The sequence below is a fragment of the Peromyscus eremicus genome, chromosome 2 (assembly GCF_949786415.1).
Source record: "Peromyscus eremicus chromosome 2, PerEre_H2_v1, whole genome shotgun sequence".
NCBI lineage: Eukaryota > Metazoa > Chordata > Mammalia > Rodentia > Cricetidae > Peromyscus > Peromyscus eremicus.
Window position 1 is genome coordinate 165121907 of NC_081417.1, and position 14043 is coordinate 165135949.

At 48.6% G+C, this 14043-nt stretch overlaps 1 protein-coding gene across 2 annotated transcripts in view; it reads right to left on the reverse strand.

The window, feature by feature from the left end:
* Samd11 (sterile alpha motif domain containing 11) overlaps positions 1–4190 on the reverse strand; it is a 19402-nt gene extending 15212 nt beyond the window's left edge. For both annotated transcript variants that reach the window (XR_009377741.1, XM_059255592.1), the window contains exons 1-2: positions 3307–4190; positions 2188–2279 (exon numbers count right to left, since the gene is read on the reverse strand). Coding sequence is in view for 1 of the 2 variants with exons in the window: in XM_059255592.1 (XP_059111575.1) it covers positions 2188–2279; positions 3307–3823 (609 nt within the window). In the remaining variant the exon portion in view is untranslated. The remainder of the gene's footprint in view (positions 1–2187; positions 2280–3306) is intronic.
* Positions 4191–14043: the final 9853 nt, after the last annotated feature.

Below are 14043 nucleotides of genomic sequence, written 5' to 3' on the forward strand. Positions count from 1 at the left end.
TACAATGGGAAGAAAGGGACACAAGGGCCATGAGACTGTCACTTGGAAAGGAGCCAGAGCCAGTTGACTATTGCCAGCCTCAACCCCATGACATATATAGCTGGGAAAAGTGACCTACTTGCACCTTCCACACTCTGAGGGTACCACAGATTGGATCTTGGATGGTACCTGGGGTATGACCCATGAGAAATGGTACCAAGGACCCAGATGGCTATCTTGATCATACCCAAGGACTGAGAATATAGTACAGTCCTTTATGTACTGGAAATGTCAGCCAGCCCTACTGCTTAACATATCTGAAAACTTGAAAACATATCTGAAAACCTAACCAAGAGCTAGCCCTCTTTATACAGTGGGAGGGGTGCCATTGTTCTGGGCCTCTGATTTATGTGCACATTGTATTCAACTACTGGAATATCTGTGATACTGATACATACTTGTGGTCCTGATTGTGGGGTACAGGAGACAGCTCCAGTGTGGGAAAGGTGAGAAGATCTTTCTAAGAAGGAACCAGGCTTAGGAAAGTTGGCCTCAGGTCTGAGTTGTCTCCTACCCATGGTAGGGATTGGGAGCACCAGACAAACAGCAGGCCCATCCCTCTCTGAGCTGTATATTTCCCACTTGAAGTGAGAGAGGCACATGGCTACTTGTTCCCCAGTCTTGTAGGGGTACTCAACAGGCATTTGTTTGAAAGCATGACTCCTCCCATCCAAACAGAAAATAGAGCCCTATAAACCTAATAAGGACCCCTCTCGCACCAGCTACCTGCAGGGTGCAGCAGGGGAGAGACTTTGGCCTCTGGTTCCAGCAGCTAATGATGTCTGTATTCACCTACATGTTTTGTGAAGCTAGTATGTGTGTTAGTCTGAGGCTTTTGGCCTGTATTAGATCTGGTGGGGTAGGCATGTGGCTCCCCTTCACCTGCCCCACATGCATGAGTTTGTGGTTTCTCAGCATGCCCCTCATGGCCCATAAGGATGCCCCACCACTAGCCCAAATGAAACAAACTTAAGGTGGCCAATTGGATCCTATCATGGCATCTCTGCCTCACTCAATCACCTGCAGAAGGGATGCTGGGTGAAGACAGGTACAGCCCTAGTTCAACATCAAGATCCTTATTGCCCTCCCCCAGGGGCTCTCCTGAAGTAATCTCCTTTTCAAATGAATCCCTCAAACTCTTCTTTCATAAAGGCATGCATGCTTGATTCCTAAACTCTCCTGTTCTTCATGTTCTCAAAACATTGTCTACCTTTGGTGGGATTCTCTAACCAGTCCCCAGCTTCAGCTTACTAGATACCTATACAGCCTGCCCTGACCAGGCTATTCCATCAGGACACTCAGACATTTAGGCACATGCTGGGCAGGATTCCAACTCAGCACCCCAGAGACACAGGTTGCTCACCCTCCAGCCTGGGACTATCCCAGATCACAGTCAAAGCAAGTCAGTACTGTCATGCCTCAGAATGAGCTCAACTCCACAATCAGCATCCCTCTCATGTGACCTCCAGATCTGGTCTAAGGAGAGTCCCAAGCCCAAGTTCAATGACATGATCCAGGAAAAAGACTATGGACCATTCCCATGATTTGAGTAGAAACAGTTCCAAGGGTGGAAGAACTGGAAAGAAGTAACTCGGTGTTTAAGAACACTTGCTTCGAATTCGAGGTCAGCTTGCTCTACAGAGTAAGTTCCAGGACGGCCAAGGCGGTTACACAGAGAAAGCTTGTCTCAAAACAAAACAAAACAAAAAAAGCAAAAACCCAAACCACCACAACAACAACACTTGCTGCTCTTGCAGAGGACCTGGGTTTGGTTCTAAGTATCCACATGACAGCTTAATGCCATCCTTAACTCTAGTTCCAGGGCTTCTGATTCCCTCTCTGGCTTCATAGGCACCAGACATGCATGAAACAGACACACACATAAAACAAAAAATAATTCTTAAACAACAACAACTCACCCTGTATCCAACCTGGAAATGACTTCTGCACCTGGGATTCCTTCTCTTTCCCAGGTACAGTCTGGGAGAGTGCCAAGTAACCCAGTGGCCTATTTACTTTTCTCAGATTCCTCTAGCACATCAGCAGGGTTGAGGTTAGGATTTTCATTCCCAGACAACATAGTCACCAGTTTTGAAGCAGAAACCCAGCCCTTCTGCCCAACAAGCTCCAGCTTATCTCATATCTCACCACGGGCGAGGATATTCTACAGCCTGGACAATCGCAGATCGGGGGGTGCACTTGCAGGATCCCCTTGGACATAAGCGTCTTCAGACTTTTCCCTGCCAGGAGACCAAGCAGAACACGTGAGAGAGAGAGGCCAGGTGCAGAATGCATTTGCATGCTTCTCAGGGGCATAGCTGCAAGGCCAGATCTCCCTCCTCCCCCCGCAAATTGTGCACGAAATTCACAATGATTTTTCAAATCCACCGTGTCCAACCTCTCATCTGGAATTCTGTCTTACCCTTGCAGCAGCTGCTTGAGAAATGCGGGGGCTCTGAAACTCAAATTCTGAGCGAGTGCCCCTGCCCGACCAAGGGATTACTCCCCCCTCCCCCGTGGCCCTCTTCCAGCGCTCCACCCTCTTCAAACTGGTCCCAAGGGAACTCATGGCAGAGGCTAGGTAGGTTGAGCCCGGATGAGGTGAGAGGTGAGAAGGGGATCTGGCCTGCTTCTTCCTACCTCGCAGGAAAAGGCAGGCCTCACAGGGTGCGTGACTCCCTAAACGGAACGCATTCAGGTCCCTAACTTTTTAACTCCTGGTGCAGCGCTAGCGCTTACTGAACCCGGTTCAGGAGCCTCCGCATCGCACCTTTCGACCCACGATCCAAACAGGCAGTGGCTGACAGTATGGTCAGCGTTGTTAGGTTCCGTTGCCCCCACCTGCCCACGCAACCTCCACTAGCGCGCACTCCTACCCTTGCGGCAAGTGCGCCCCACCACTCCTGTGAGGAACCGCTGGCTAGGCGCCTAAGGAGAAGGGGCTTCCCTCCCATTGGCCTCTCCTGAGTTCCGGTAAACTTCCCCTGCCTTCAGGCCTCGCGGACCCGGAACCCTAAAGCGCTTTGGCCTGGGCTGAAGGGATCCAGGAGGCTGAGAAACCACTGCTGTGTCCACTAAGTCGCCCATGCGTGGGTGGGTGGACTGGCGGAGCTTAGGGTGGGGTGGAAGAAGGGTATCTCTAGCACTAGCCCTGGAGCGGCAGCGCCCCCTCTAGGCTAACGCTAGGTGTCCCAGGTGGCAGAATGAGGAACCTGGGGAACCGAAGAAGAGGGATAGCGGCGGCTGGAGCCCCCACCGCGGCCGCACCTTTGTGGCGGATGCTGCGCTTCCAGTCCTTGGCCGTCTCGCGGCCGCTGACGAACTGGAACTCGTTCGGTGTGAGCCACTCGCCCCGGTGGCGGATAGAAGGGCCCTTGCTGCCCTGGCAGAGTTTGCGTACGTAGAGCAGTGCGCGGTTGGCGCCGCACTCCACCTCGATACACGGCTCACCGTTGTCTAGTAGTGGCTGGAAATCCGGTGCTGCGGCTGCAGTAGCTGAGAAGCGCTCTAAGGCCAGCGGGTCTCCGGCCAAGTAGAGGCGAGGCGCGGCCTCGTGCAGGTTAAGGTAAGCGCGCGGGGGGCGGAGTGAAGGAGCCAGCAGCGCCTCGTAGCCCAAAGCTGAGGCGGGCAGCGAGGCGGCCGGGGGCAGGGCTGCTGCAGCGGGCAGTGGCGCCAAGTAGGCGGGCAGTGGTGGCAGCGGCAGTGCGGCTAGGGTCGGGTGGAAGGTAGCCAGGGCCAGGGCCAGGTCCTCGCGGCCCTGGAGCTCCTTTTTCACTGCTGGCATGGCACTCAGATGGAGGCTTTCTGTTCCCTGCTCAATTTATTTTGGTTGGAGTTGAGTCTTGGGCCGGGAAGCCCTGGATAGAGCCTGACTACGCACTCACTCGGCGGGCTACTGTGCCTCAGTGCTCGCAGCTGATGCAGCCGCCTTGCTGGCCGCCGGGTCTCCCTGGACAGTTGTCTGGATGGTTAGCTGGGCCTCGATCGCCTGAGGCATGGTGCTCCTGGAACTGCCTAAGATCTTGGCCACAGGTCCTGGGTCCTAGGTTCTGCAGAGCGTCGGAAGTCCAACTGCACTCATGCCCAGGGCCAGTCCTTGCCTCAACACTAGCCAGAGCTATGCTGAGCCGGGCAGTGAGAAGTTGCGGAATCGCCAGTCCTGCTCGTAGTCCAGCTAGGGGTTCTTAGCCTCAGCCCCGCCTTCCCCCGCCCCCCAGCTGCCCCGCCGCACACGGCGTTCACTGGAGGACTTGGAAGACCCGCCGCCGCCGCCGCCGCCGCCGCCGCCGCCGCCGCCGCCGCCGCCGCCGCCGCCACAACTTGGCCCATTTAAACCGCCCTGGCGCGGCGGGCAGGCGCGGGCTCCGGCGGGGGGTGCGTGAAGGCCGACTGGACTCCGATGACATGGAGGTCGCGGGACAGGGCTGCAGCCACTGGCTTCTCCCCAGTGGGGAGGATGAAAGGAGACCCTGGGATGTGGGTGCTGAGTGCAAGACCCCAGCTCTGGCCTAAGGGAAAGTAGAGTAACCTGCAGGTGAGTGGGCTTCTGCTGAAATGGAGCTGGGACGGTCCCATTTTCCCTTGAGTGTGAGCCTGCTCCCCTTCCCCTTAGACTGCCTCTATGTATCTGCAGGGGCTGGATTGTGGAGTGTTTGAGTTCTGTTCATAAGTAAGAACATCACTTTTCTGTCAGTTTTCTTTCACTACCGGTTTCTCACCAAGTTGGTACACTGGATCACTTATTGCATATTCTCATTTTGCAGATGGGAACTTGAGATAGGTTAAGCAGTTTTTGAATGACACACAGCTGTTTATGATGCCTACCTCCAGGACAAGCAGAGTCAGAGTCATGGAATGGGACAAGGAGGCATTAATAGAATCGGGGCGGGAGTAGGGGATGGTGACAGCTGGCTCAGCAAATGTGTGCACCAACGCATTCCTATCCCCAAGAGCCACAAATCTGGGAAAGAGGGACCTGCCCTATCTATGTTCACCTTGATATTTTGGAGGAAGCAGATTAGCTGGATGACTGGTTCCTGACCCTTTCTCCTTCATGTTTGTGTGGAATCAAGATCAGCATGAAGAGAAACTGAGATATCTTGTGGCTTTGGTATTAGCTTGTGAGAGAGGCATATCTGTTGGTGTGTCATGTTGGGTACACTAGAAAGTGGCCCAACACTTTTCCTTTCTGTCTTCTGAAATGCACCTGGCATCCTCTGACTTTATCCTGGGGGTCTGAGATGGGTCACAAGCTTTTCTGTACAAATAACATTCTTTAAGGTAGGGCCTGGAGTGAACCTGCCTCTTGCCACCTCCTCTAGTGACCCAGCACCAACTGGTATGAAGCTTGTAACTGGGGCAAGTCTTCTTTCCTCACCAACCATGGGCCTGCTTCATCCATTCCCAAGTTGTCTTGGAGAGTGAGATCTGCACATACTCTGCTCACATGAGGCATGTGCTAGGAGTCTGGAAAGCCCTTGCACTCAATTTTTTCTTTCTTTTTCTTTTGTTTTTTTGAGACAGGATTTCTCTGTGGGTAGTTCTAGTTGTCCTGGAACTTGCTCTGTAGACCAGCTTGGCCTCAAACTCAGAGATCTGTCTGTCTCTGCCTCCCAGGTGCTGGGATTAAAGGCATGCGCCACCACAGCCCAGCCTCTTGCACTCTTTCTAATAATACTATTCTTCATATAATGGTCTGTTGGTGCCTGGGGGGATAGATGGAAGTGGGTGACCGCTCCTTCCTTTCTTCCTTCCTTTCTTTCTTTCTTTTTCATAATTTATTTATTTTTATTTTGTGTGCATTGGTGGTTTTGGCTGCATGTATATCTGTGTGAAGGTGTTGGATCCTGGAGTTACAGACAGTTGTGAGCTGCCATGTGAGTGCTGGGAATTGAATCCAGGTCCTTTGGAAGAGCAGTCAGTGCTCTTAACCACTGAGCCATCTTTCCAGCCCCAGCCACTTCTTTCTTTACCAGCTTTGGCTCCATTACCTTGCCTGGCTCCTGGACACTAGTATGTCCCTGACAGACAATAAGCCTTCCTCTTCTCTCTCTGTATGGCCTGTATCTTGTCTAAGGTATGATGCTTTCATGTCTAATGCATATAGGTGATGCCTGTGATTCTTTGCCTTGGAGAGGCCATAATGTTAATGAGTAGTTGTGGCACACATGGAGAGACCATTAGGGCTTCTGATTAAGACCAAGGGTTGGACCTCATGTGTTCACTGCCTGAACATAACCCTCAATCTTGCTTCTAAAGATATCCCCTCAGCCTAGAGCTTCTCATGTTAATATGCACCTGTGTGCAGAGGTTTTGGCTTCAAGGCCTTCTAAGGAATTGAAAAGCACAGGCTTAGATCTGAGAAGACCACTATTTTGTGTGTGTGTGTGTGTGTGTGTGTGTGTGTGTGTGTTTGTCCATTCTTCTCTTCTAGCCCTGCTTACCATCTCTTATCATGCTTATGCATAGAAACCATTCAGAAGAGGTCAAGGGCTACTGATCAGAAAGAGTAGAGGGCTACCCAAAATACCGAACCTAACCTCATGCCAGTCTTGTCACACCTGGAGTACTAGGATCTCTTCCTGAAAAGAAAGACTCTGGCTTAGGTCCAAGGCTGGAAGACTCTTCCCTTTGTCCATTGTGCCATTCCAGGGCTTGGAAAGGAAGTCCCACTATACTAACTCCTTTTCCCGAGATGAAGATCACTGTCGAGGGACCATGCTTCCTCTTTGGGGACATTATACTTGTTATACCTGTATCCTAGGCTGCAACACCTTGGCCACACCTTCCGCTGTACTCCTTAGAATGGAGCAGAGGCTAGAGGGAAGCAGTTCTGCACTAGAATCATCCAGGCTGCCTACACATACAGTACAGCCCCTCCTCCACCCAGGAGGCCCCACCCTCTGGCTTTGGCATGGCCTGGTCGCTGCTCCTGGGCCCCCTGTTTGGGGGCCCTCTGCTTCAGGCTGAGGCTGGAGTGCCACTGCAGGTGGGGGAGGAGAGTCATAAATAACCCTAGTAGCTGTGACCTGAGATATATAGGAGGGGCTGGTCTGGTCAGACTCCTCTGTCCCAAGCAGGCTTGCCTGTCAATTTAAGATTGCCTCCTCTTAGAGCCCCTTTATTCTGTCCATCACTTATCTGTTTACTAATCCCAGATGTGGTGGAATCCTTTGGAAGAGAAATGTGTGAGACCACAGATGTGATCAGAGGAGGTACTGTGAACAAAGTCTTAGTCCACCCCTTAGGCTGTCTGCCTGCTTATGGTAATGGGCTGCATGCCATGCAGGCCTCTTCCCTCCCAGAGTATAGAGACAGACAAGTTCAGATATATAGGTTTACAAATGTAGGCTCAATCTTCAGTGGACATAGAGCTGTGAGGAAGCACTCCTGTTTAACTACCAGCAAATGTATGCATGCTCAAAGCACAAAGTAAACATAGGTGGGTCACAGCCTTCATCTACATTACTGCTTCTAAAGTTCCTGAACTTGAATGTGCAGGATGGTACACAATGCATAGGCATACCCTCCAGTGTTCACACAAAGCAGGCTGTTTCACCACCAACATCACAGACAAATCACAGGTACGCTAAAACCTGTACACAAAATACCAGACCTGCAGTCACTACTACTAGATAGACTCTAGTTCCACATGTTCTTCTGCTAGGACAGCATGTTTGGTCCAAGCGTCTAGTTGGTAGTGCTGTTGGACTGAAAGGTAGAGTTAACTTTCAAGATTAGAGGTTAGTGGTAAATTATCTAGGGCTCCCTCAGACATTTTTTTTTTTTTTTTGTAAAGGGCTAGACCCTCTAGGAATGTGTCTGCTTCTGGTCCTGGTCAGATTGAGAGGAGCTGCCCTGCTGGGACATGCCTGGCTTGGGACTTGTTATGAGCTGGCTATAGGGCATGTTATGTCTCTCAGGAGAAAGGAGGATATTCCTAAGACTAGGCTGTCTACTGACTTTCACCTTTTTCACTAAAGAAATGGAGATGAGCCTGAGTTCAGACTGGTACCACTCCTATGGATGCATGGGCAGCACTGCTTACTAGATGCATTCCAGCAGGTGCCTACAGGGGCATGCAGTCCCAAACTGTGCATTGACATTCACTGACCATGTTCATGTATGCTAACACATGCAGCGACCCCAACACAACACCTAGATTCTGATCTGGTATCATTGGCTGGAATCTACTCTTACTATTTGGTCTGCATGCTCAGCCCTTTCCCTTGAGCATGGCAGGGATACCTGGCCACCATAGGGATGGGTTAGTCCCTGCCTTATGGCAGCTTTCCCAATGTTGTGGTTGCCCCATTGCCTACCTGTTCCCTTCTTCTGCCACTTGTCCTGGTGAGAGTTTACATATCTTCTTGTCTCCAGAATATTATTAAGAGTTTGGTTACAGTTACCTGTAGCTAGAGTTTTCCTGCCTGGCCCACGGTCAGGGCAAATCTCTCTCACCCGCCAGTCCCACAGCCACTCAGACCCGATCAAGTAAACACAGAGACTTATATTAGTTACAAACTGTATGGCCGTGGCAGGCTTCTTGCTAACTATTCTTATATCTTAAATTAATCCATTTCCATTAATCTATACCTTGCCACATGGCTCGTGGCTTACCGGGATCTTCCCATGTGGCTTGTCATGGTGGCGGCTGGCAGTGTCTCCTCTCTCTGCCTTCCACTTCCCAGAATTCTTCTCCTTGTCCCGCCTATACTTCCTGCCTAGCCAATGGCCAATCAGTGATTGGCAAGCACTCTACCACTGAGCTAAATTCCCAACCCCTTGGTATCTTTCAAGAGTTCTGTTCCTAGGCTTTTTGTTTGCATTCTGTGATGCAGGGGCTGAGGTGGGTGAGGTAGATGGTTGAACTCAAAGGCTACAGATAAGAGAGCTCTAGCCTTAGGGCATGACAAAAGTATGGCAGGGCAGGATCCTGGCCTGCCTGGGGCAAATCTTTGTTTCCACCTTCAAACCATGGAAGTTTCCAACAAGGTTGGGAAGCTAGAAGTAGGTATGGAAAGAAGGAAGGGTGGTGATAGCCTCTGCTTCCTGCCAGGGAATATTGTTAGACCTAAACTCTTCTCTGTTTCAGCCTTTTATTCCTGGTGCTGGGAGTCACCCGTGCACTGCCTTGCATTTGTAAGGATGGTGTTATCTGGTGGCCAATGGTGTATGGCACAGAGGCCTGGAGCTAACATGCCCAGGGCTATTTGTCTACCACTTTCTGGCTGTGTGGCTTTGGAAAGGCATTCAACCCTAACCTTGAGTTCTATCTGTAAAATGGGACTAAGTATTAAAGGAGTCAAAACTGGTGTTTGGTGAGGTGTACAGGTTCCAGATATGCCATGGTGTGTAGCCAGCCCAGCACATACCCTCTGGGTCACATGATTTCCCATTTCTCACAGCACAGTTTCAGAATGTTCCTGCTTGCCACATCCCATCAAGCCCTCACCAAGTACCTAACCCTCTGAATGCAGTGGCAAGAACAAGTACTGTAACTTGTGTGTCTGTGATCTTATTGTTTCTGGTTCATCTCCAATTGACTGGTTTTCTTTCTCTTTGTGTTTGCCTGTTGCCTCATCTACCTGGTGAGTTTTGATTGGGAATAAGAACTGTGGATTTTGTTTAATGTGGACTATTTTAAAAAAAATTTTTTTTCGCTTTGCTCTGGATATTAAGAAGTCACTTGTAAACCATTTGGTCCTGTTGTGTTTTGCTTTTGAAGCTTTGCTGGGAGACCAGAAGAGCATTTCATCTAGGTTGAACTCTGTCCTACATTACTGTGTTAAGGCCCTGCTTTGTCCTTTTTGTGGGCTAAAGTTCTACAGATTGTCTGTGGAAGCTGCATAGTTCCTGACAGGACTCTCTTTTATCCTTATGTTTGATTGTCTCTGGCCCTTCAGTATTGCCATCTCTGATCTTGGCTTGCTGATGGTAGTAGGACTCCCAGTTCTGTCTCTTGCCCCTTGAGAGACCTTCCAAACTACTCAGTCTTTCTTTTGGTACTATAACCTGGAGACTCGAGTCAGGGCTCAACATTTGTATCACTACTTAGGCTCCTTGTTCTTCCTGACTGGTATTTCTAGTGTCACTGCACACTAGGAGTACAACCTGGCACAAAAGGAGCTTCTTGGAAGTCTTCTCTGAATGTGTCTGGGTTGTACTACCTGGATAGTCCCTACAGTTCCTGCAGTGTGTAGTGCAGCAGATCACTGACTCATCAGCTGTCTAGTTTTCTCTTGGTTAGGGAAATCTTACCGAAGTCTCACCCAAGACATGTGTCAGAGAGACTCCACTGCCAGCTATAGTACCTGCAGTGCCTCAGTTCTCTATCTACAGGACCCCAGGCTGACCCTTATTATACAGAGACTGGACAAATGATACAGGACTTGACAATTAACTCAAAATTTTTCTTTTCAAGATTCCCTAAAGATATCTTCACCCCTAGAAAGCAAAAAGAAAAAGAGAATATAGATAAGAGATAGATCATCGAATCTACTCTGAGAAAAAAGATAAAGAAATAATAGGATAAATAGGTAGATCACTGAATCTACACTGAAAAGAAAAGGGGGAAGATATAAAAGTGACAAAAGGTAGACTACTGAATCTATTACGAAAAGAAAAAAGAGAGAATATGGTTTTGATAAGATAAAAAGGGAGATTATGGAATCTACTTTTAAAAAGGAGCTACTTGTTTTAAATAAGGTAAGTAATGAAAAAATTTTGGTCTGAGTTTATCAGATGTTACTGGACTGGACATTGTTAATATACAAAATGGAGTTTTTATCTGAATCTGTCAAATGTTAGTGGACTAGACATCATTAATGTAATTTTTGGCTGTATATACTTATTGGATAGTTTTCTTGTATTAGTTATAAGCCTTTTAAAATTTTAGACAAAAAGAGAGGAAATGTGGTGGTATTGTGTTCCCCAAAATATTGTGTATCCTAATAAACTTATCTGGCGTCAGAGAACAGAAAAGCCACAAGATACTTAGGCTAGAAAATGTTAGCACACGCCTTTAATCCTAGCACTCCAGAGGGAGAAATCCCTCTGGATCTCTGTGAGTTCAAGGCTGCATTGGAAACAGCCAGGCATGTTGACTCACGCCTTTAATCCCAGGGAGTGGTGGTAGAAAGTAGAAAGGTTTATAAGGTGTGAGGACCAGAAACTAGCAGCATTTGGCTGGTTAAGCGTTCAGGATTTTGAGCAGCAGTTGAGCTGAGAGCTATTGCGATGAGGACACAGAAGCTTCAAGTCTGAGGAAACAAGACCAGCTGAGGAACTGGCAAGGTGAGGTAGCTGTGGCTTGTTCTATCTCTCTGACCTTCCAGTGTTCACCCCATTACCTGGCTCAGGTTTGATTTTATTAGTAAGACTCTTTAACATTCATGCTACAGACCCTGAGGTACATGAAGGGTTAGGGTTTATTGCAGAACCAGGAGGAACAAGTTTGCTGAAGCATAATAACTGTGATTGGGGGTGAGACTGCTTCATAATGAAAGCAGCAGACTCGTGTTGGCCCTGGACCAGGGTCCTGTCCTTGAGAAGGACTCATTACTGTTGGGTTTCAAACTGGGACCAATGGCTGAAGTGTCTATTTAACATATCAAAGTGGATGCTGGCTGTCAGGTTATCCCTTCATTTCTCAGTCTCTTACTGTTACAGGGCCCTCCTTGCTGGCATACCCCACTCCTACCCTAAAGTTATCAAGCCTAGGGGCTGGGCTGCCCTCTCCTAGTTGCCCTTCCTATATAATTCAACCATTTTGATTACCTGGTCCTTTTTGTCTACTCTGTTTTGGCCTCTGGCCAAACCAGCCAACCTGGCTGCTGTACCTGGTTCTCCTCTCTCCCCTCTCTCCTACCCCCTCTCCTCACAAGGCACAGCTTAGTCTGGTCATGCTCACTCAGGACTCTCCCAGATATCCCTGCTGGCTATACTCTCCCACACATCTATAATAAACTTTCTCCTCCATTATACCAAGGAGCAGTCCTGTCCTTTCTTTTTTATTTCTTTTTTTTTTTTTCCTTTCAATTACTAGTGTCCCACTGTGAGAAGATAATCTTACAAATGTTCCCATAGGGCATGAAGCCTGCTGATGCTGGGTCTCTATTTTCCCCCTAGAAGTGGGGTCTCTGTAGGCTACAGGGAAACTTTTGAGACTGAACATACATGTGTGCTACAGAAGGGCATACAGCTGGCTGCACATAAGACCTGGTGAGTGGTTTGTCTCTGGAAATTGTTTGAAACATTGCCTGTGGTGACAATGAAGGTTACTGCTGGTATTGGAGGATCTAGGATTTCTATGGTGTCCCTTTGGTAAAGAAGTACTCAAGTGTACAGACTGGAATGAGATGGGACCTTCAGCTGGATTCTGGCTTTTGCTCCCAGTTGTATAGATAGACAAGCAGAAGGTCAGTACTGGGGCATCCAAGAGCCGGATGTAGGGACAGAGGCAGGCAGAATGCAGGAGTGTGAGATGCTCGTGAGTCTTGAGCTCCTACATTGTTTCTTCAGTTTGATAGGCAGCTTGCACCCAAAGCCATCAGTGAACAGGCATCTGTGGAGTGACTTTGTGTTTGTTTGTGTGCATGCTTACATGTATGCAATTGCTCTGGGAGTTAGACCTAGTTCTTTGCACATGTTATGCAAATACTCTACTATTGAGCTATATTTCTAACCTGGTAAGACTATTTCCAATAGAGTCTCTGAAGGAAATGGCCTTGTTAAAATTATCAACTGTTTGGATTGGGATGCAGTAGCTCAGGGCTAAAGTACTTGCTTAGCATGTGTGAAGTCCTTGGTTTCGTTCCAAGCATTGTAAAAAACAAACAAAAACAAAAACACAAAAACAAACAAACAAAAAACATGGAGGAGAGGGAAAAAAGAAGGAAATAAAAGCCACTCATCCTTAACCCAGCCATCAGCAGATCCCTGGAAACTCCTAGCTGAAGGCCTATGTGGGGTATGCTACCTCTAGCTACCTCTGATGTACTTGGAGTCCTTGTTGGCTCCTTGGATCCCTTGCCTTCTAGTCATTGTCTTCAAATGTAGAATCAACACAGACCTATATATCTGTATACAGGAGTCCCCTCTGAGGTGTTACTTCTTGTCAAAGAAAGTTTCTACTCCTGAGAGAGGTCCTGTGTTCTCTATTTACTGGTTGATCAGCCCTTCTCTGTCCCTGCTGTTTCTCACTAGTCTAATACAGTCTCATTTTTGTCCTAGGCTCATTGGCACTCAAATGGACTGCATCTGATTCCTTGACTGAAAGCAGAAGTAGGGGATCTGTGACACACAAGATCTGTTGGGCACCAAGGGTGCGTGATCTCTGAACTCCTTAGGTCCCGAGGCTCTGGATGGAATGTAAGGGTCCTGTTAATTTTTGAATGTGTTAAGGATTCCTCTGTCTGCTTTCTTACCCAAAGACACGGGTCTCTGCCACCCATCTAGGTGCCTGAGAGTTGCCTTCTTTTCTCCTTGGATACTAGCTTGGGCTCTCAGAGGGTCAGTCTTGCTTTGCTGTTTGGCCTCCTTATCTGGATGATTCAGCCTCCTCTCTATGGATTCAGCCTTTTCACTTTTCACTCTGTCCAGCCCCTCCATGGCTACCATACCTATATATCTTGTATGGCTTTTCTTCCAGGGTTGTACCCCCAGCCTCCACAAATATACACACATCCCAGCAATGACACAAAGGACACATAGCAGATATATACAGATCCATTAATATGGCCCTGGCTGTGCATTAACACAAAAACAATTCACCTGGATTTCCCTCACCTATCCTGGAGATCCTGAATGGGGAGCTCCCAACTACACTCTGTGTGGTAGCCTTGAGACTGATTTCATTTATCACTGACTGAGTATGAGTAATTTTATCATGAAACACACTTCAGGGTGATAGATGAGGGAGCCACAGCAGATGATTGCCTGGCTACCTCTTGCTTTAAGAGGGATGCTCAAAGGGGGCCCCCTGCCTTATATAGAGGGAAGACG